General features: G+C 41.6%; 1 protein-coding gene across 2 annotated transcripts in view; it reads left to right on the top strand.

The window, feature by feature from the left end:
- Positions 1 to 22,147, top strand: part of LOC126176861 (WD repeat-containing protein 19) — a 355,977-nt gene that overhangs the window by 6,388 nt on the left and 327,442 nt on the right. For both annotated transcript variants that reach the window (XM_049924048.1, XM_049924049.1), the window contains exon 2: positions 17,870 to 18,024. In XM_049924048.1, the coding sequence (XP_049780005.1) occupies positions 17,870 to 18,024 (155 nt within the window). The remainder of the gene's footprint in view (positions 1 to 17,869; positions 18,025 to 22,147) is intronic.

Below are 22,147 nucleotides of genomic sequence, written 5' to 3'. Positions count from 1 at the left end.
CTTTCCTGACGAGGCAACCGTTGGTTGCGAAAGCTAGAGTTTTGTGTGTATGTTTGTGTTTATTTGTGTGTCTATTGACCTGCCAGCGCTTTTGTTGGGTAAGTCTCATCATCTTTCTTTTTAAATATATTTTTCCCACGTGGAATGTTTCCCTCTATTATATATATATATATATATATATATATATATATATATATATATATATATATATATATAAAGACAGAGCACAAGTTAACAAACATTGAGATAAGTAGTCATTGTAGTGATCAGCACATAGAAGCTTGTGAATTAATACTGGAAAGTAGTTCACTTTTTATTGTAAGAATGCACTGATCACCACTGGAAAATTTTGAACTGTTTATGAGGAATGTGCATTCCTTCCTATACAGTCTGTCAGACAGTAGCAAACAGTTAATAATCTGTGGTGACTTCAATATAGATTTTTAAAAGGATTCTGATAGGAAAAATGATCTGGAAATCTTATTTTTATCCTACAATTTGATCTTGGTTATTAACTCTCCAACGTGGCTGTATAAAGACAGTAGGACCCTAACTGATAGTGATTTCTTTGGTGAAGCACAGAGCAAGAAAATAACTGTTTACATAGTGATGTATGCTCTTTCTGATCATGATGCACAGTCAGTTAGGATAAATAACATAGTGGAAACCAGTTGGAATAATTAGTGACTCTAGGTCAAATGTTTTTGAGAAATTTGTGATTAACCAAATGCTGGCATAAAATTTAATCTATTCCATTGTAAATTCATATTTGAAAAAAGCTTCCTGCATAAGCTAATAAGAAAGGACATTAAATAGCCAAGTAAAAAGACAATGGATTGCTAAAGGAATTAAAGTATCTTGTGAAAGGAAAAGGGAAATGTATCTATTGGCAAGAACGAGTAGAGATCCTGTAGTAGTTGCACACTGCAAAAACTACTCAAAATTATTAAGAAAAGTTATTAAAAAATCAAGGAACATGCACATAACATCACACATGTGTAACTCCAACAACAGACTTAAGGCTCCACGAAATTTAGTGAAATGAGACACAGGACAACCAGCCACAGAACAGCATAACACCACTAATTTGTCCGCCGCTCGTGGTCTCGCGGTAGCGTTCTCGCTTCCCGAGCACGGGGTCCCGGGTTCGATTCCCGGCGGGGTCTGGGATTTTCACCTGCCTCGAGATGACTGGGTGTTTGTGTTGTCCTCATCATTTCATCATCATCCAGGAAAGTGGCGAAATTGGACTGAGCAAAGGTTGGGAAATTGTACGGGCGCTGATAACCACGCAGTTGAGCGCCCCGCAAACCAAACATCATCATCATCATCACACCACTAATGAACTGAATGGAAGGGCTATAAATAATGAGACACAGGCAGCAAATATATTTAATAATCATTTCGTAAATATAGTAGAAAGTATAGGGACAAACTATAGTAGAAAGTATTGGGACAAACAGTTCAAGGGAAAAATCACAGCAGTGTGTTGAAAAGCAACTCTCACGAAATTCAATCATATGAATGCATCACCAACTTCTTATGAAATTAAGAAAATTATACGTTCTCTCACAAATAAAAGGTCATCTGGTTTTGATGGTGCTTCCAAAAGAGTGCTAAAGATTTCTTCCCATATAATAAGGCTGGTGTTATGTGAAATATGTAATGCATCACTAACTCAAGGCATTTTTCTAAAGAGACTGAAATGTGTCATTGTCAGAACCTATTTAAGAAATGTGATAGGAGAAATGTCAATAACTACTGACCTGTTTCACTGCTGACACTATTTTCCACAATTTTTGAGAATGTGATGCATTCTAGAATTAATAGTTCACCTGTGCAACAATAATAACCTCAGCAAATCACAGTTTGGATTTCAGAAGAGTTGTTCACCTGGAATGCCATTTACATGTTCACTCACCAAATTGTACAAGCAGTAAATAATAAAATTGTGCAGGTTGGTATTTTCTGCGACCTATCTAAGGCATTTAACTGTGTGAATGACAGTATTCTCGTCAATAAATAGAACTTTTATGGGATGGATGGCATAACCAATCAGTAGATCATGTCATTTCTAACCAGAAGAATGCAGCAAGTTGTACTTAGTAACTCGACCAATGTAGTCTGGGGACGTTATTCTGCCAGGGGGAAATAATGCATGGGATCCAAGGCTCAATCTTAGGTCCACCATTGTTCCTCATATATGTAAACGATCTTCTGTCTAATCTACAACAAGCTGAATTACTTCTTTTTCCAGATGATAATATTACTGTAATGAATTCAGCCATACATTATGCAATGAAAGAATCGGTAAAGTATGTTCTTAGAAGTATTGTAGCATCAGGCTGCTGTCATCTGCTGTGTTGTGAGCAGTGTTGGCTTCACAGCTGTCAATTATGCACCAACCAGTGATGCTGACTTTTGTACAACTTACTCTTGTCAGTGAATCTTGTACAGAGTAACACAGTTTTTCCCTTCCCAGCTATGCTGAAATTTGAATGACCATGTTATTCAAGAAAATAAAGTTATTACATTTGTGGTTCCTGAGAGTGCTAATTTGGATTCTGCACCTCAGCTTGATAGTATAAAATGACAAAAGTCGGATTACCGTAATTCAAGCAGTGTCCAAGATGTGATAACCCCGAATTTTGCAGTACCTTTGACAACTAAGGAGCAAGATGGACACCGGTACTGCGCATATAATTTACTACACACCATTTGGATTTGTCGTTTACCACTGTAGGTTAAAGCGATAATAGCATCAAAAACGGAGATGCCGTCAGACACCGTTACACAGCTTGCAGGCTGAACAACGAAGCCATCACCCCTGTTCAGTTTAGCACAGTAACAGAACTGTGCAGCAGTACGATGGCGACAGCAGCAGTTGGTGCGCCTAGTACAACTCTTTGCGGCAAAAGTGGATTTACTTTGCACACAACTTATCAAGCTTTTGATGCAAAACTGTGCCACCAGCAATAGAGGACGATACCATGAGAGATCTAGGAGCCATTTGCTGTCCAGCGCTGCATCTTCCTGTACAAACCAGTCGACGTGCTGGTACTACCACAAGTTTGGTGAATGGGTTCGGAAGTGTACTGCGCTGTGTTCTTTCCCAAATATCAACGACAGCCGGTCATAGGTGCAGCCGAGTGCCTGTCAGCATCTTGGTGCCTGCTTATCAGTGACAGAAAATCAGGTCAAAAATATTTAGTGGACACTGACCCCAATTTAAGTATATTGCTGTGAACGTTGATGCATCGCTGCAGATGGCATTCTGTTTGACAGCAATGAAGCGTCTCTCATATTAGCTTTTAGAACACAGCGAACAGATTAGATCTGGGACTACATCGCTCTGTAATCTAGGATTTCACTGTTGCCAATATCTTGGAGGCAATCATAGGAGATGACTTTTTAGTTAATTATCATTTGCTGCCAGACGTGTTGAACGTTTGACTAGTGGACAGCATTACCATCCTGATTACCTTGGGATTCCGCTGCAGCACAACATTTCACAGCACCAAGCTGATGAAAATTAGTAACTGTAAATACGCTGCTCTGCTACAACAATTTTCAACTTTGATTAGACCTAAACAAGTGCTGCATAATACGGCACAGAGCATTAAGACTGCTGATGACACACCTGTGTAATGCAGGCACCCAGTTGCCTGGCTATTGCTAAAATCGAGTGTGACACTATGCTGAAGGAATGCATTATCTGACTATCAGTTGGCCCATTGTTGTCCTCTCTACACATATAGCTGTATTCACAGACGATGGCAGCTGAGTTTAGGTTTGTTCGGCACACCTGTGTCAAGCATCCTCCGACAGCCAATGAGCATTCGGTAGTGTTTTGAGATTCTGCCGTGAATGTTGTAGCTAATGCGAGCAATAAAGGTAGTATTAATGAGCAATTTTTTGGTGTATTTCTATTCCAATTGTTGCTTGTTGTCATTGCTTATGGTGGTGGTAAGTGACACATTCTGCATAAGGAAGCCTGAGACATAATTTGCTGGATATATGCTTTCTTCAAGTACTGAGCATGTGCATGCATGTACTGCAGCTGTTGCTTTGAATCTGCAACAATGCAATTCCTGTCCGTGCCTCGACATGTGCAAACTGCCATAATTTGTGGATCGAACTTGAGTACCTAAGAAGTGTGGAGTGTGGTGCCCTTGTAGGATTATCGTGCACTTAACACCAGAACTGAAGCAGACCACTACCCAGTACCATTGATGTGGGACTATAATTACACCTTACATGGATCCACTATATTTAAAGTCCTGGAATGTGCCAGAGCTTACACTCAAATTCCTGTTGCAGAGGAGGACATGTCCAAAATGGCTAACATCACTGCATTTGGGTTGTTTAAAAGCATGCATATGATCTTTTGGCGTATGAAATGCTGGCATTGGTTTATTGATTTGGTTTTGCAAAGCCTACCATTTTGTTCTGCATACCTGGATGATATTCTCATCGTTTCTGCCACTGAAGAGCATTATTGACAAAACCTAATCAAAGTGTGCAAGCGTTTAGAGCAGTACAGTATGGTTAAACATGTATTTGGGCAATCTGAGACCTATATCTACACAGATACTCCGCAAGCCACCGTAAGGTGTGTTTTGGAGGGTACCCTGTACCACTACTTGTCATTTCCCCTCCTGTTCCACTCACAAATAGAGGAAGGGAAAAACGACTGTCTGCACGCCTCCATTTGAATCCTAATTTTTCATATCTTATCTTTGTGGTCCTTAAGCACGATATATGTGGGCAGCAGTAGAATTGTTCAGCAGTCAGTTTCAAACGCTGGTTCTCTAAATTTTCTCAATAGTGTTTCTCAAAAATAATGTTGCCTTCCCTCCAGGAATTCCCATTAGAGTTCCCAAAGCATCTCCATAACAATTATGTGTTGTCTGGACCCACTGGTAGCAAATCTAGCTGCCCATCTCTGAATTGTTTCAGTGTCTTCCTTCAATCTGACCTGCTATGGATCCCAAACACTCAAGCAGTACTCAAGAATAGGTCGCACAATGTCCTACTTGCTATCACCTTCACAAATGAACTGCTCTTTTCTAAAATTCTCCCAATAAACCAAAGTTGACCATTTGCCTTCCCTACCACAGTTTCCTGGGCCACTGAATCTCTTCTGGAGGCTCCCTACCATTATCAAAAAGGGTCGAAGCCATCCTGCTGATGCCAAAACTGAACATTGTTAAAGAGTTACAATGGTTTTTGGGGATGATGAGTTTTTATCAGTTGAACTGCAACAACCATTAACTGCAATGCTGTTTAGCCCGAATGTTAGAAACAATACCCCAGTTCAGTTTACCGATGCGATGAGTTCTGTGTTTGAAGCCGCAAAACAGAGTATGGCAAATGCTGCACTTTTTGCGCATCCCACGCTGGTTGCATCCTTAATGTTGGTAATGGTTGCAAGGCAGACAGCTATTAGTGCAAAAGCACAGATGACTCTTGGCGACGCTTGCATACTATTCACACAAGCTGTCACTGTCACAGCAGAAGTGAACTTTTTGCCGTGTATGAAGTAGTTAAGTTCTTTTGACCACAGAAGCAACAATCATAAACCATTGACATAGGCCTTCAAGCAGAACAGCAACAACAGCTCACTTCATCAATAAACCACATGGAATTCATAGCCCAATTCAGCGCAGAGATCAAGCATATTTTGGGTATTGACAGTGTAGTCGCTAATTGCCTCTTGCACATCATCATGCATCTGTGTTACAGTTTCAACTTGTATTCTGATCACTGTATTGTGATGTCTCTCATGGAAGATCTGGCCCCATTCTTATAAGCCACATTTCATAGGCAAGCTTTCGACAGCTATACAACTTGTGCAACCTGGTGTCCGGCCAACTTTTCACCTAGTGTCGAAGTGTTTTTTGTGACCCCGAGTGGAAAAACCCTGCCATGACTGGACTTGTATTTGTCTATAATGCCAGTGTAACAACATGTGTTACTATGTACATGCACCTGTCAGTGATTTCCCAGATACAGCCTTACATTTTGTGCATGTGCACATTGACACAGTAGGACCATTGCCTCCCCTGAACAACCAACGGTACTTATTATGGTAGATCATTTTACTTGTTGGCAAGAAGCAGTGCCAGTGTACAGTATTTGCGAGAGACGTTAGCTCTCACTTTTGTGTTATCAAGGTTAGCTAGATTTGCTTGGTTGTCCTCTGCCCACTAAAAGTGACTGTGGATGACAATCTGAGTCATACTTGTTCACTCAGTTCGCAAAGTTCCATGGATATGTGCACCATAAGGCCACTGCTATCATCCAGTGAGCAGTGGCATGAACAAACGATGGTACCGTTTCCTCAAAGCTGCACTTACGTGTCACACCACCTTCTGGGCAACCACTCCACCAGTAGATCTCCTTGGCCTATGGAACACTTAACAACCTAGACATGGATTACTTTGCAACAGAACTGGTTTATGGTGAAACATTGTGTGTTCCAGAAGAATTTATTGATGCCAGTTTTCTGGAATTATCATCTCATGATCATCCAGACTTTGTGATTGTGACACCACATAGCTCACATCTGTCCTCTCAAAGCCTCCAGACGTAGCACACTGTCTAGTTATGTGCACCATGACTTGGACGACTGCTGGCATATCACAGCCTTCTTATATTTGCCCCCACCTTGCTTTAAGAAGAGGTATGTGGACACTAGTCATTGCGGTGAATGGCAAAAGCACAACCATCTCTCTTGATTGTGTTGTTGTGTTGAGCCCACCTACATCTTCCACCAGGCGTTTCCAGTTGAAGCACCATGAAGACAAGTTCATCTTCTGGTACCACCACCATAATCACAAATACAGAGGCAACAACTGCCTGACACACAACCACAGCTTGTGTGCGTGACTTGTTCTGGATGTCATGTGCATTTTCCTACAAGTTTTCTCGATGACATTCTGCTTCCGCCATGGGGGGCTCCTGTAGCATCAGACCACTGTCATCTGCTGTGTGTGGGAGACGTAGTTGGTGTGGCTGTCAAATTTGTAATTACATTCTGACCAGCAATCCTGTATACAGCAGCAGTAGTAACAGCATTTATTCTTTGACTTCTGTACAACTTACTCTTGTCTATGATTTTGTACATACTTACGCAGTTTTTCCTGTCTCAGTTATGCTGATATTGGAAGGACTGTCCTGCATTTATGTGTAACATTTACCACGCCTATTGATTGAGTGCACTGTCCAAGAAAATATAGCTCTAATGTTCTTGATTCCTGAGAGTGCTAATTCGGGCTCTACCGCTCAACTTGATAGTATATTATGACAAAGACCAGACACCCATAATTGAAGCAATGTGTGACAGTATCATTGACTGCTTTTCTGCAAATAGCCCCACCCTCAACTTAAAAAAGGTGCAACATACCATATTCATTTCTGCACATCTATGGGTTCTACACCACTGATAAGTGTAACACATGCTGAGGAAATAATAAATACGGTTGAAACTTCAAAATTCTTAGATGTCCATATTGATGAGAATTTAAAATGCGAAAAGCATTATTATGGAACTCCTAAAACAACTTATTTCAGTCACATTTCACTTAGAATCATGAAAATCTTGGGGAGAGATGAATCAGTAAGTTGAAATATTGTGCATATTTTCATTCAATAATTTCATATGGAATAATATTTTGGGGAAACTCATCTTTAAGAAAGAAAGTCTTCATTGCTGAAAAACTGCTGTAAGAATAATATGTGGTGCTCGCCCACAATCATCTTGTAGATATTTGTTTAAGAAGTGGGGCATTCTAACTGTTACTCGACATTGTATTTATTTCCTCATGAAGTCATTTGTAAATAATCCACTGCATTTTGAAAGGAGCAATGATGTACATAATTACAATACCACAAGGAATAATGAGACCTTTTGCTCCACATTAAGGTTACATTTAGCACAGAAAGGAGTGCACAATGCTGCAACTAAAATTTTTACTAACATACCCAGTGAAATAAAATGCCTTTCAGACAGCAAAAGTAAACTTTGAAAAGAAACTGAAAATGTGTCTTCTTGACAACTCCCCCAATTTTATGGAAGAATTTCAGTTATTGGAATGTGTAAAAGGTGTTGGAAAGGAATTACTAACTCACATCCGCATATTGTTTTCTCCTGAATGTTCAGCATGTAGAAATATTTACAAATTAATGATCAATGGAACATGCAACTAACTCAGTCACTAATGTCATCTGTACTATTTCTCATGTACTGTTTTGTTTTCAGTCCTGAACTATTTGTACAAATTTTATAACATATTTAAAAAAATAATTATTGAAATTATCTACTATATGTGAACTGTCTTTTACAATGCTCCTGTTCTCTTTACAAGAAATAATGTACTCTCTTATGGCTTCTTTCTTTCTCGCTTTTTAACAATATTCAACTATGATTTTATTTTATTGTATGACCTGTCAATTTCAGACAAAATGTACTTACTCGTGAATCTTTTTACAACTTTTCTCAACATGTTAGCTAAAGTACTGTTCATGATATGAAAGTATTTCTGGATCATTACTTGTTCTGGCTATTTTGTACAGGCCTTTTTTGGTGTGGAGAAACTCTGATACATGTAGTGATCTGAAGTTTCTTTAATGACTTCCCATGATCAGGCTACCTAAGGGAGAACTTCTTTCAAAAATGGTTACAAACTCATTAAGAAGTGTGTTCAATTTTGAGCTAGCATTAGGCTCATTGTAAACTCCACCCCAATCAACATCATCTAAACTTTCCTTAAAATCTTCAGTATTTTCGTCTTTAATCAGCCTCACTGTTTTCTCAGAGTGCTTCTGAATTGTACGTAGAGCTAAGTTACATAATGTAATTAACTGTGCGTTTTGATCAGATATTTTGGAGTTGCAGCATGTGTAACTTTATTTGCCAAAACAGCATAAACAGTTATGTGTATTGTGAATTGTGGTTTATTTGTCTCATAACATACATAATGCAAATCAATTGTAAAAACACTATGTCTAATATTAGTATACAAGTGTAAACATCATGTTTAGCGAGTGATTACCATTGTTGTTGTTGTTGCGGTCTTCAGTCCTGAGACTGGTTTGATGCAGCTCTCCATGCTACTCTATCCTGTGCAAGCTTTTTCATCTCCCAGTATCTACTGCAACCTACATCCTTCTGAATCTGCTTAGTGTATTCATCTCTTGGTCTTATAACTGCCATCTGGTTTCTGTACAAACTGTAAATAGCCTTTTGCTCCCTGTATTTTACCCCTGCCACCTTCAGAATTTGAAAGAGAGTATTCCAGTTAACATTGTCAAAAGCTTTCTCTAAGTCTACAAATGCTAGAAACGTAGGTTTGCCTTTTCTTAATCTTTCTTCTAAGATAAGTCATAAGGTCAGTATTGCCTCACGTGTTCCAACATTTCTACGGAATCTAAACTGATCTTCCCCGAGGTCGGCTTCTACCAGTTTTTCCATTCGTCTGTAAAGAATTCGCGTTAGTATTTTGCAGCTGTGACTTATTAAACTGATAGTTCGGTAATTTTCACATCTGTCAACACCTGCTTTCTTTGGGATTGGAATTATTATATTCTTCTTGAAGTCTGAGGGTATTTCGCCTGTCTCATACATTGTGCTCACCAGATGGTAGAGTTTTGTCATGACTGGCTCTCCCGAGGCCATCAGTAGTTCAAATGGAATGTTGTCTACTCCCGGGGCCTTGTTTCGACTCAGGTCTTTCAGTGCTCTGTCAAACTCTTCACGCAGTATCTTATCTCCCATTTCGTCTTCATCTACATCCTCTTCCATTTCCATAATATTGTCCTCAAGTACATCGCCCTTGTATAAACCCTCTATATACTCCTTCCATCTTTCTGCCTTCCCTGCTTTGCTTAGAACTGGGTTGCCATCTGAGCTCTTGATATTCATACAAGTGGTTCTCTTCTCTCCAAAGGTCTCTTTAATTTTCCTGTAGGCAGTATCTATCTTACCCCTAGTGAGACAAGCCTCTACGTCCTTACATTTGTCCTCTAGCCATCCCTGCTTAGCCATTTTGCACTTCCTGTCGATATCATTTTTGAGACGTTTGTATTCCTTTTTGCCTGCTTCATTTACTGCATTTTTATATTTTCTCCTTTCATCAATTAAATTCAATATTTCTTCTGTTACCCAAGGATTTCTATTAGCCCTCGTCTTTTTACCTACTTGATCCTCTGCTGCCTTCACTACTTCATCCCTCAAAGCTACCCATTCTTCTTCTACTGTATTTCTTTCCCCCATTCCTGTCAATTGTTCCCTTATGCTCTCCCTGAAACTCTCTACAACCTCTGGTTCTTTCAGTTTATCTAGGTCCCAATGCACCAATAATAACATAAAGATAAAAATGGCATAATAATGACATTCAAACTGCAATAACAATCTTACTACTAGTGTAATAGCACTGAGTTGCTAGTTAGTATTGTACTGTTACAAGAAAAAAGATGCAGGACTGTTAGAGCTGGTGATCAATTTGAGGGATAACTATGCATTATATTACATTGTATACTACAGCTATATACTTCTTTTTATTAATGAGTTTATAGGGACAGACTGAATTGTAGAATAGCTTGAGGTTAGCCTGTAAGTGAGTTGTTGAGAGTTAGGCAAAACCGACGAAGGTATCATGACAAAAAGCTATTTTTGTCAAACTAACAAAGAAACATTCCCACGTGTAAATAAAAGATATTGATGAAACTTGGCAGAAATGTAAAGGGGTCAAAATAATACAATACTTGTTTTTTCACCATATCTTGTGCATCTTGTTGAATTTTGTGTTATACTGTGTTGTCTGTCGTGTATTATACGAAGAAATTTCTTCATTTAATGTGCATGGTGTATAAAAGTTATGTTTTAAGCATTTCTTTACAGATCTACATCTACATCTACATTTATACTCTGCAAGCCACCCAACTGTGTGTGGCGGAGGGCACTTTACGTGCCACTGTCATTACCTCCCTTTCCTGTTCCAGTCGCGTATGGTTCGCGGAAAGAACGACTGTCTGAAAGCCTCCTCTCTAATTTTACATTCGTGATCTCCTCGGGAGGTATAAGTAGGGGGAAGCAATATATTCGATACCTCATCCAGAAACGCACCCTCTCGAAACCTGACGAGCAAGCTACACCGCGATGCAGAGCGTCTCTCTTGCAGAGTCTGCCACTTGAGTTTGTTAAACATCTCCGTAACGCTATCACGGTTACCAAATAACCCTGTGACGAAATGCGCCGCTCTTCTTTGGATCTTCTCTATCTCCTCCGTCAACCCGATCTGGTACGGATCCCACACTGATGGAGCAATACTCACGTATAGGTCGAACGAGTGTTTTGTAAGCCACCTCCTTTGTTGATGGACTACATTTTCTAAGGACTCTCCCAATGAATCTCAACCTAGTACCCACCTTACCAACAATTAATTTTATATGATCATTCCACTTCAAATCGTTCCGCACGCATACTCCCAGATATTTTACAGAAGGAACTGCTACCAGTGTTTGTTCCGCTATCATATAATCATACAATAAAGGATCCTTCTTTCTATGTATTCGCAATACGTTACATTTGTCTATGTTAAGGGTCAGTTGCCACTCCCTGCACCAAGTGCCTATCCACTGCAGATCTTCCTGCATTTCGCTACAATTTTCTAATGCTGCAACTTCTCTGTGTACTACAGCATCATCCGCGAAAAGCCGCATGGAACTTCTGACACTATCTACTAGGTCATTTATATATATTGTGAAAAGCAATGGTCCCATAACACTCCCCTGTGGCACGCCAGAGGTTACTTTAACGTCTGTAGACGTCTCTCCGTTGATAACAACGTGCTGTGTTCTGTTTGCTAAAAACTCTTCAATCCAGCCACACAGCTGGTCTGATATTCCGTAGGCTCTTACTTTGTTTATCAGGCGACAGTGCGGAACTGTATCGAACGCCTTCCGGAAGTCAAGAAAAATAGCATCTACCTGGGAGCCTGTATCTAATATTTTCTGGGTCTCATGAACAAATAAAGCGAGTTGGGTCTCATACGATCGCTGTTTCCGGAATCCATGTTGATTCCTACATAGTAGATTCTGGGTTTCCAAAAACGACATGATACTCGAGCAAAAAACATGTTCTAAAATTCTACAACAGATCGACGTCAGATATATAGGTCTATAGTTTTGCGCATCTGCTCGACGACCGTTCTTGAAGACTGGGACTACCTGTGCTCTTTTCCAATCATTTGGAACCTTCCGTTCCTCTAGAGACTTGCGGTACACGGCTGTTAGAAGGGGGGCAAGTTCTTTCGCGTACTCTGTGTAGAATCGAACTGGTATCCTGTCAGGTCCAGTGGACTTTCCTCTGTTGAGTGATTCCAGTTGCTTTTCTATTCCTTGGACACTTATTTCGATGTCGCCCATTTTTTCGTTTGTGCGAGGATTTAGAGAAGGAACTGCAGTGCGGTCTTCCTCTGTGAAACAGCTTTGGAAAAAGGTGTTTAGTATTTCAGCTTTACGCGTGTCATCCTCTGTTTCAATGCCTTCATCATCCCGGAGTGTCTGGATATACTGTTTCGAGCCACTTACTGATTTAACGTAAGACCAGAACTTCCTAGGATTTTCTGTCAAGTCGGTACCTAGTATTTTACTTTCGAATTCACTGAACGCTTCACGCATAGCCCTCCTTACGCTAACTTTGACATTGTTTAGCTTCTGTTTGTCTGAGAGGTTTTGGCTGCGTTTATACTTGGAGTGAAGCTCTCTTTACTTTCGCAGTAGTTTCCTAACTTTTTTGTTGTACCACGGTGGGTTTTTCCCGTCCCTCACAGTTTTACTCGGCACATACCTGTCTAAAACGCATTTTACGATTGCCTTGAACTTTTTCCATAAACACTCAACATTGTCAGTGTCGGAACAGAAATTTTCGCTTTGATCTGTTAGGTAGTCTGAAATCTGCCTCTTATTACTCTTGCTAAACAGATAAACCTTCCTCCCTTTTTTTTATATTGCTATTAACTTCCATATTCAGGGATGCTGCAACGGTCTTATGATCACTGATTCCCTGTTCTGCACATACAGAGTCGAAAAGTTCGGGTCTGTTTGTTATCAGTAGGTCCAAGATGTTATCTCTACGAGTCAGTTCTCTGTTTAATTGCTTGAGGTAATTTTCGGATAGTGCACTCAGTATAATGTCACTTGATGCTCTGTCCCTACCACCCGTCCTGAACATCTGAGTGTCCCAGTCTATATCTGGTAAATTGAAATCTCCACCTAAGACTATAACATGCTGAGAAAATTTATGTGAAATGTATTCCAAATTTTCTCTCAGTTGTTCTGCCACTAATGCTGCTGAGTCGAGAGGTCGGTAAAAGGAGCCAATTATTAACCTAGCTCGGTTGTTGAGTGTAACCTCCACCCATAATAATTCACAGGAACTATTCACTTCCACTTCACTACAGGATAAACTACTACTAACAGCGACGAACACTCCACCACTGCTTGCATGCAATCTATCCTTTCTAAACACCGTCTGTACCTTTGTAAAAATTTCGGCAGAATTTATCTCTGGCTTCAGCCAGCTTTCTGTAGCTATAACGATTTCAGCTTCGGTGCTTTCTATCAGCATTTGAAGTTCCGGTACTTTACCAACGCAGCTTCGACAGTTTACAATTACAATACCGATTGCTGCTTGGTCCCCGCATGTCCTGAATTTGCCCCGCACCCGTTTAGGCTGTTGCCCTTTCTGTACTTGCCCGAGGCCATCTAACCTAAAAAAAACGCCCAGCCCACGCCACACAACCCCTGCTACCTGTGTAGCCGCTTGTTGCGTGTAGTGGACTCCTGACCTATCCAGCGGAACCCGAAACCCCACCACCCTATGGCGCAAGTCGAGGAATCTGCAGCCCACACGGTCGCAGAACCGTCTCAGCCTCTGATTCAGACCCTCCACACGGCTCTGTACCAAAGGTCCGCAGTCAGTCCTGTCGACGATGCTGCATATGGTGAGCTCTGCTTTCATCCCGCTAGCGAGACTGGCAGTCTTCACCAAATCAGATAGCCGCCGGAAGCCAGAGAGGATTTCCTCCGATCCATAGCGACACACATCATTGGTGCCGACATGAGCGACCACCTGCAGATGGGTGCACCCTGTACCCTTCATGGCATCCGGAAGAACCCTTTCCACATCCGGAATGACTCCCCCCGGTATGCACACGGAGTGCACATTGGTTTTCTTCCCCTCTCTTGCTGCCATATCCCTAAGGGGCCCCATTATGCGCCTGACGTTGGTGCTCCCAACTACCAGTAAGCCCACCCTCTGCGACCGCCCGGATCTTGTGGCCTGAGAGGCAACCTCTGGAACAGGACAAGCAGCCATGTCAGGCCGAAGATCAGTCTCAGCCTGAGACAGAGCCTGAAACCGGTTCGTCAGACAAACTGGAGAGGCCTTCCGTTCAGCCCTCCGGAATGTCTTTCGCCCCCTGCCACACCTTGAGACGACCTCCCACTCTACCACAGGTGAGGAATCAGCCTCAATGCGGACAGTATCCCGGGCAACCACAGTCGTAGTCCGATCGGGGGATGCGTGGGACGAGCTGGCTGTCCCCGACAAACCCCCATCCGGATCCCCACAGTGATGCCCATTGGCAACAGCCTCAAGCTGTGTGACCGAAGCCAACACTGCCTGAAGCTGGGAGCGAAGGGATGCCAACTCAGCCTGCATCCGAACACAGCAGTTGCAGTCCCTATCCATGCTAAAAACTGTTGTGCAAAGAACGTCTGAACTAATCTACAGAGAGCGCAAACAAATCGACACAAAATTTAAACAGTTATTAAAATACAATATTGCCTAGTAAATGCAGTAATGCTGCTACTTGCGCACTGCTGACACGCTGATCGGCGGCGGAAGGAGACTACGCAATTTTACACTATTCAGGTACTAAAACGTGATGCTACAACTCTCAAATACTATTATACGCCCGAAATTTATGAATTAAACAATGCAAGTACCAAAAACACGCAAAGAAATTAAGAATTAAACTATGTAACAAATGAGTGAGCTAGGAGTATACGACTTGCTGCTGCAGCTGCTTATCCAACGGCGGCAGGGAGAGATGATCATTATTGTAATGATTTTGTAAGGTAATAATGAGTTACTTATTAGTTTCAGCTAACAAAATTCACATATGTTAAATGGTAAAAATAGTAGAACATAAAAACAGTTTAAAACTTAACACCAAAGTAACACACATAATTAGAATAATAATGAACTTCTAGATATTTTAATTAGGTATGTTGAAAATACTATGACAGCACATTGCGTATGGCTTACTTTCCACAGATGGCACTTCATAAACTAGCTTTATTACATATGTATGGATATGGTATGAAACCTTTGTTAATTTATGTTATAACAAATGTTCTTATTTTTCAAAATTAATTAGTGGTGCTTGGGTGTCTTAAAAATTTTTAAATTATTACAAAAGTTGATTGTGCGGTTTTCAAGAGTGTTAATTACATTTCAACTTCTGTATGAAACTCATTTTTTATGTGTCATTGTCTGGAAGATATTCCCTCTAAACTTAACAATATTAGAGAAGGAAAGTTGCTAATCATCATATATCGGAGATGCTGAGCCGCGATAGGCACAACAAAAAGATTCACACAATTATTGCTTTCGGCCATTAAGGCCTTTGTCAGGAATAGACACACATAGACACACGTGCACACACACACTCATGCAAACGCAACTTGCACACTCATCTGCAGTCTCAGACAACTGAAATCACACTGTGAGCAGCAACACCAGTGCGTGATGGTAATGGTAATTGGGTGGGGGTAAGTAGGAGGCTGGGATGGCGAGGGGGAGGGACAGTATGGTGGGGGTGGTATTCAGTGAAGTGCTGCAGTTTAGACGGAGTACGAAGAGAAGGTGGGGGAGGGGGGGGGGAGTAAGTAGCGGAAAGGAGAGAAATTAAAAGACTGGGTGTGGCGGTGTAATGATGGGCCATCTAGAGGAATCCTTCCTAAAAACCCAGAATCCTAAACTCCTCACCTGTTTTGGATTCACTGGTGACATCTTTGCTGTCTGGATTGAAGGTGAGGACACCCTATTCACATTCTTCCAGAACCTCAACAACTTCTCCCCCATTTGCTTCACCTGGTCCTAATCAACCCAACAAGCCACCTTCCTAGATGTTGACCTCCACCTCAGAGATTGCTACATCAGTACCTCCATCCATATCGAACCTACTAACCACCAGCAATACCTCCACTTCAACAGCTGCCACCCATTCCACACCAAGAAGTCCCTTCCGTACAGCCTAGCCACCCGCGGTCGTCGCATCTTCAGTGACGAGCAGCCCCTCTCAGAATTTACAGAGGGTCTCACTGAAGCCTTCACTGACATAATTATCCTCCCAACCATGTACAAAAACAGATCTCCTGTGCCTTATCTTTCCAGTCTCCGACCACCTCCCAAAATCCCACAGTCCAGCCACAGAGGAGCATTCCCCTCGTAACTCAGTACTATCCGGGACTGGAGCAACTGAATTACATTCTCTACCAGGGCTTCGATTACCTCTCGTCGTGCCCTGAAATGAGAAATGTCCTGCCCACTATCCTTCCCACCCCTCCTACAGTGGTATTCTGCCGTCCACTGAACCTGCACAATATACTCGTCCATCCTTACACAACAACTGGTCCCAATCCCTTTCCTTATGGCTCATCATTTCACCGCATCACCCAGTCTTTTAATTCCTTTTTATTTCTCTCCTTTTCGCTACTAACCCCCCCCCTCCCCCCCTCTCCCCACCTTCTCTCCTGCCCTCCGTCTAAACTTCAGCACTTCACTGTTCGCCAACCCCACCATACTGTCCCTCCCCCTCCCCGTCCCACCTCCTCCTTAAACCCCCCCTCCCCCTCCCCCCAGTCGCCACTCCCATCAGGCACTGGTGCTACTGCTCGCAGTGTGGTTTCAGTTGTTTGAGACTGCAGATGTGTGTGCAAGTTGCATTTGAGTGTGTGTGTGTGTGTGTGTGTGTGTGTGTGTGTGTGTGTGTGTGTGTATTGCTGTTAAAGGCCTTAATGGCTGAAAGCTATAATTGTGTGAATCTTTTTGTTGTGCCTATCGCGACTCAGCCTCTCCGCTATATGGTGAGTAACAACTTTCCTTCTCTAATATTGTTACATTCCATCCTGGATTTTCCATTGTTTGATTTTTCCCTCTAAAATTAATATGCCAAGATACCTTTCAGGGTGTGTTATATCCCTTAAAAGTGAAATTGGGCTAAAATGAAAAAAATAAGTATTGCATTATTTTGACCTCTTTGCGTATCTGCCAAGCTTCATCAAGGTTGTTTATTTACACATGGGCATGTTCCCTGTTAGCTTGTGATGATGGGCTGATCTCCAGTGTAGCCCGAGGCCTAGGTTAGCTTGGATTATGTCACCTAGCTTGTGAGTTGGTGAAGCCAATTAATGTGTCTTGTAGAAACAGGTAATTAGTGTGAAATGTGTAACAATAAAATGGAATATATCAATGCTAGCAACATATTTGGTGAACATTTACACTTTTCAAATGTGTGGGAATAAAAGAAAAGAATATTTAATTACATAAAAACCCTGGCTCTAATTATGGCTATGTTAAATGTTGCTTTCTCTTTAGCATGAAGTGTGTTGTTATTGTCTTTATATTAAAGAACTCCGTTGTCTCCATGTTTTATGTTGTCTTTAATAAGCAGTTTCATCTTTTCACATTCACTTTTTTTATATTGTTACAGTTGTTTAAATCAGATCTTACCTGTTTTATATTTTATTTAATAATAGTTTCATCTTCCAGCACTTCTCTCTTGTATTGTTACAGCTTGTTTTTAAACTGGATCACCCGCATGGAACTAGTGAAGTTTTCATCAGCTGGCAACGAGGAAATGGTGTTTACCTGGCCACTACTGGTGCTGATCAGACAGTTGAAATATACAACAGACATGGGAAGAGAATAGAAAAAATAAGATTACAAGGGTAAAAACCAGCTTACTTCCATAAAATGGCTATTCTCTGTAAATTGTTATTAAATAGGAATTTTGATTAGTGATTCTTTTTGCATACCTCACTCTTTTTCATACCAGAGGCCTTCATGAATTTCAGATCTAGATAAATTGTTTTTGCAAAAAAAGTTAAACCTTGAAATAAATATGTAGATCTGATGTGTCAGTAAGTGGTTTGGTGATATTAAAGTATGTCATTCCTAAACAAATTTATTCTAAATCTGAGAGCAGAAGTGTTTATTGTCATTAGCAACAGCTTGTTTGGAGGTAATGTACTCTAGGATGTTCACCTCCCTCTCCCTGATACTAATGACTGTTAAAGGACGAAGTGGATTTTAAATGGTTTACTGAACAGTGCTTCTGTATTATTCTAAGTTGTTCTTATTCTTACATTATCTATTTCTTAAAATGTGAGCTGCATATAAAAACAAGTTGTCCTGATATATTTGTGAGTAAAGAAGTGGCTTAATATTAACAAAAATTTGTTACGGAAGCTAGCGTGGGCTATAAGTGGAAGAAAGAAATTTATGTATGAAATACAGTGTAGGCTTGTACAGTTTTGTTTCAAGGTCTCTGAATACTGATGTTTGCAGGAGAAACCATTTTTCTTACTTTTGTAAAGGCAAACTACACTCAGAACTAATGGAAATGTACCCCAGTTTATTTGACAGATTGATACATTAAGGAGCCAACGGCCTTGCCGCAGTGGTAACACCTGTTCCCCTCAGATCACCAAAATTAAGCACTGTTGGATGGGTGACCATCCGGTCTGTCCAGTGCTGTTGGCAAGTGGGGCGCACTCAGCCCTTGTGAGGCAAACTGAGGAGCTACTTGAGCTACTTGATTGCGAAGTAGTGACTCTGGTCACAAAAAGTGACAAGGGCCTTAAGTGAGCACCTGTAAATCATAGTGGAAACCAAATCAGTAGATTGACCAGTCGTGGTGCACTTCCATTGTGCCAACACTGGGGTACAGTTAAAACTGGCTCAGACCAGTCGTTCGTTGCCTTACATGCAGGATTCTGGTAGGCTTGGCCTCATCAAATTGTATTCCTGCTGACAAAATGTCATCTGCTGAGTTCCATGAAGGCAGTAGCATGTTGTGACAGTTACTCGGTTTTCATAGTGATGTCAGGTTGTGGTACCACTCATCCCCTCTCAGCAGTGACCACCGGGGGGGGGGGGGGGGTTAGATGAAGAGATGAAGGAACAGGTGGTGTGTGTGGTCCAGCATAGTTGCTGCTGGGGAGAGCAGCAGATCAGTGCCCGTGCGCATTGCAGCAGAAGGCCTTGATGAAACTTGCATGAGCTGCCATGAGACTGGACTGTCTGATGGGGGCAGAGAAGCAGGCGATTGCTGACCAGTATAGTGGAGACGAAACTGATTTTGCTGTCACCACAGAAGGCCATGGGCAGAGACCACAATGTACATTGTACCCCTGATGGGCAGATATTGTCCTGCAGATACAGGTTTAATGGCATCTGAGCTCATGGGCTTACACTCGGTTGTCCACTTGGAAGGAAGAGGCCTCGGCAACAACATGTGCAGGCAGCAGGTGTGGCATATCCGAGAGGGTGCTAGGGCAGGCATGAAGCCTTTTTGCTAGGCTGTGGTTTTGAATCGGGGTGACCCTGTAGTTTGCCAGAAAGCTAAAGAGGGAATTAGGTACAGTGTTGGTCACCATTTTCTTATGAAGCTGTGTCTTGAAAGTGCAAAGTGTTCTGCACAGCTGTTGGAAACCAGCAGGTGAAATGGAGCAGTGTGAAGATGTTGAATCATTTATTAGCACAAACTGTTCAAAGTTATGGAAGGTGAATGCCATCCTGTTGTCTGAAACCTAAGTGCACGGGATGCCTAGATGTTTTCCAAGTCCACTATAGTACTGTCAGAATGGACCTGGGACGTGCAGAGCATGCCTACAAGGGCAAAGTCTTACTCAAAGTCCGCTGTAGTACTGCCAGAATGGATGTGGGACATGCAGAACACAAAAGGGAAATGAGAAAAGGAATCAATCACAATGAACTAAGAAGAGAGAAAAAATGAGCCAGCAAAATCTAGGTGGATGTGGTCCCATGGATTCATAGCTTAGGGGCCAGATGGCAGAACAAGGAAGTGCAACTTAGTAGATCTGTTAGGCAGAACATTGGTGGACAAGGCGACAATGTCAGATTCAGTACTAGGCCAGAACAAATATTGTTGCAGCGAATTTTTAATCTGGGGCGTGCCCCAGTAGGTAGTGTGCTCCGGGAGCAGTGCTTGTGGATGAAGAGAGGGGTAGATTCAAGATGCATTAGTGGTCCTCATCTGAGAGCCATAACCCCAAATACTTTCGTTTGGGTGAAATTGATTTTACCTTGGTCAATAGGGGTAAAAATTCTGCTGGGAGGTGTGTGTAGCCACCCGGATTAATAAAGTGGGTGATGTGGCATAACTTTGGGTCCTTGTAGAGGGGCTGTCACAGTGTCCTGTGATGTTAAGGGGAAAGTTGAAATGGTTGTATGCAGATCTGAATCAAGTTTGAAACACAACAGTTTGTGGTGGTCAAATGCTGGATGACGTCCCATGGGAATTGGCACAGTACGTCCATGTTAGTGTGTAACATCGCTGCCTGATAATGAACCAAACAGTGATGATAAAACAAGTACGATGGCCTGTGCTCGGGTGGTTCAGTCGCGTAAGCGATGCCTCGGGCCAAAGGTAGTGAGCAACAATTATTGGTCTGTGACAAGGTGAATTTTCTGTCTATAAAGGAATAATTTAAATTTCTGGACTGTTTAAGTGATAGCAAGGGCTTCCTGTTCTATTTGAGAGTAGAGATGCTGGGAGGTGGATAAAGTTTTAGAAGTATATGCTGTAAGGCACTCTGTGCCACCTGGGTATATGTGCCAGAGGTTTGTGCTTGTACCATGAGAACAAATATTGTTGCAGTGAATTTTTAATCTGGGGCGTGCCCCAGTAGGTAGTGTGCTCCGGGAGCAGTGCTTGTGGATGAAGAGAGGGGTAGATTCAAGATGCATTAGTGGTCCTCATCTACAAATTAGTTGCTACTACCAGTGATGGACTAGAGTTACATGTTGCCAAGCATGGGGTATGCTTAAGGCAGTCTTTCAAAGTCTGGAAAGCTTGTTGAAAGTGAGGTGACCATTCAAAATGTGTGCCTTGGCATAATGAATTGTTCAGGAGGTAGAAGATTTTAACTATGTTTGCAATGAAGTGGCCTTATGAGTTGATTCTACCCAGAAACACTTGTTAAGTCTTTCACATTCACGAGTGGCAGCATGTCATCAATGGCCATGACATTTTCTTCCATTGGTTGAAGTCCATTGGTCAAGCATTTGAATGCCATATGTGTCGAGGATGATTGCATGAAAGAACATTTGCAGGGTTTGTATTTGATTCCTTGTGTTGCCAGCCTCTGGAACAGGACTTGATCTGTGCATGTGTATGTGTGCGTGCATGAATGTTGTGTGTGTATCTCTCTTTACTGATGAAGGCTGTGGCCCAGAGCTAAATCAGAGTGTCCTTTAATCGTGCCTGTCTGCAACTTCATGTGTCTACTTTCAGGTAAGTAGCAATCTATCTTTTCCTACATTGTTGACATTGTTAACTTCCATCAATAAAAAGTACTACACCTCTGCTCTGTGTCTCTTCATAGTCCTGCTAGGAGTGACTGTGGGATTTTTGGACAAATGATGGTACAAGGGAATTTTGAAAAGTTCATAGAATCACCACCACATGTCGGCATTAGTACAATGAGATTCCTGCATAATAACAGGTCATCGTTTTTTAGAGGGGAACACATGATGTGTCAGTGCTCTGGGCAGTGTCTGTGGTATAGACATCTTTCTGTCATTGGTCCCATGCAGTAATTTGAGAAATTGGAAGAAATCAAGATTTGAGCTGTGATTAAGTATTTCTTTAAGAAAGCTATGAAAGCAAAGGAAATTCATGTCAGTTTTCAGAACACATTCTGCTTCCTTTTATTGAACTGTTGCCAAGTGGACAAGCAAGTTTAAATTTGACCAGGGCAAGTTAGATGATGATCCATATAGTGATTGGCTAAGATGTGCCACCAACCCAGCAAAAGTGGATTGTCA

Source organism: Schistocerca cancellata, chromosome 3 (genome assembly GCF_023864275.1).
Source record: "Schistocerca cancellata isolate TAMUIC-IGC-003103 chromosome 3, iqSchCanc2.1, whole genome shotgun sequence".
Lineage (NCBI taxonomy): Eukaryota > Metazoa > Arthropoda > Insecta > Orthoptera > Acrididae > Schistocerca > Schistocerca cancellata.
Note: the sequence above shows the minus strand (reverse complement) of the source record. Positions and strands in the feature narration are given on the sequence as shown.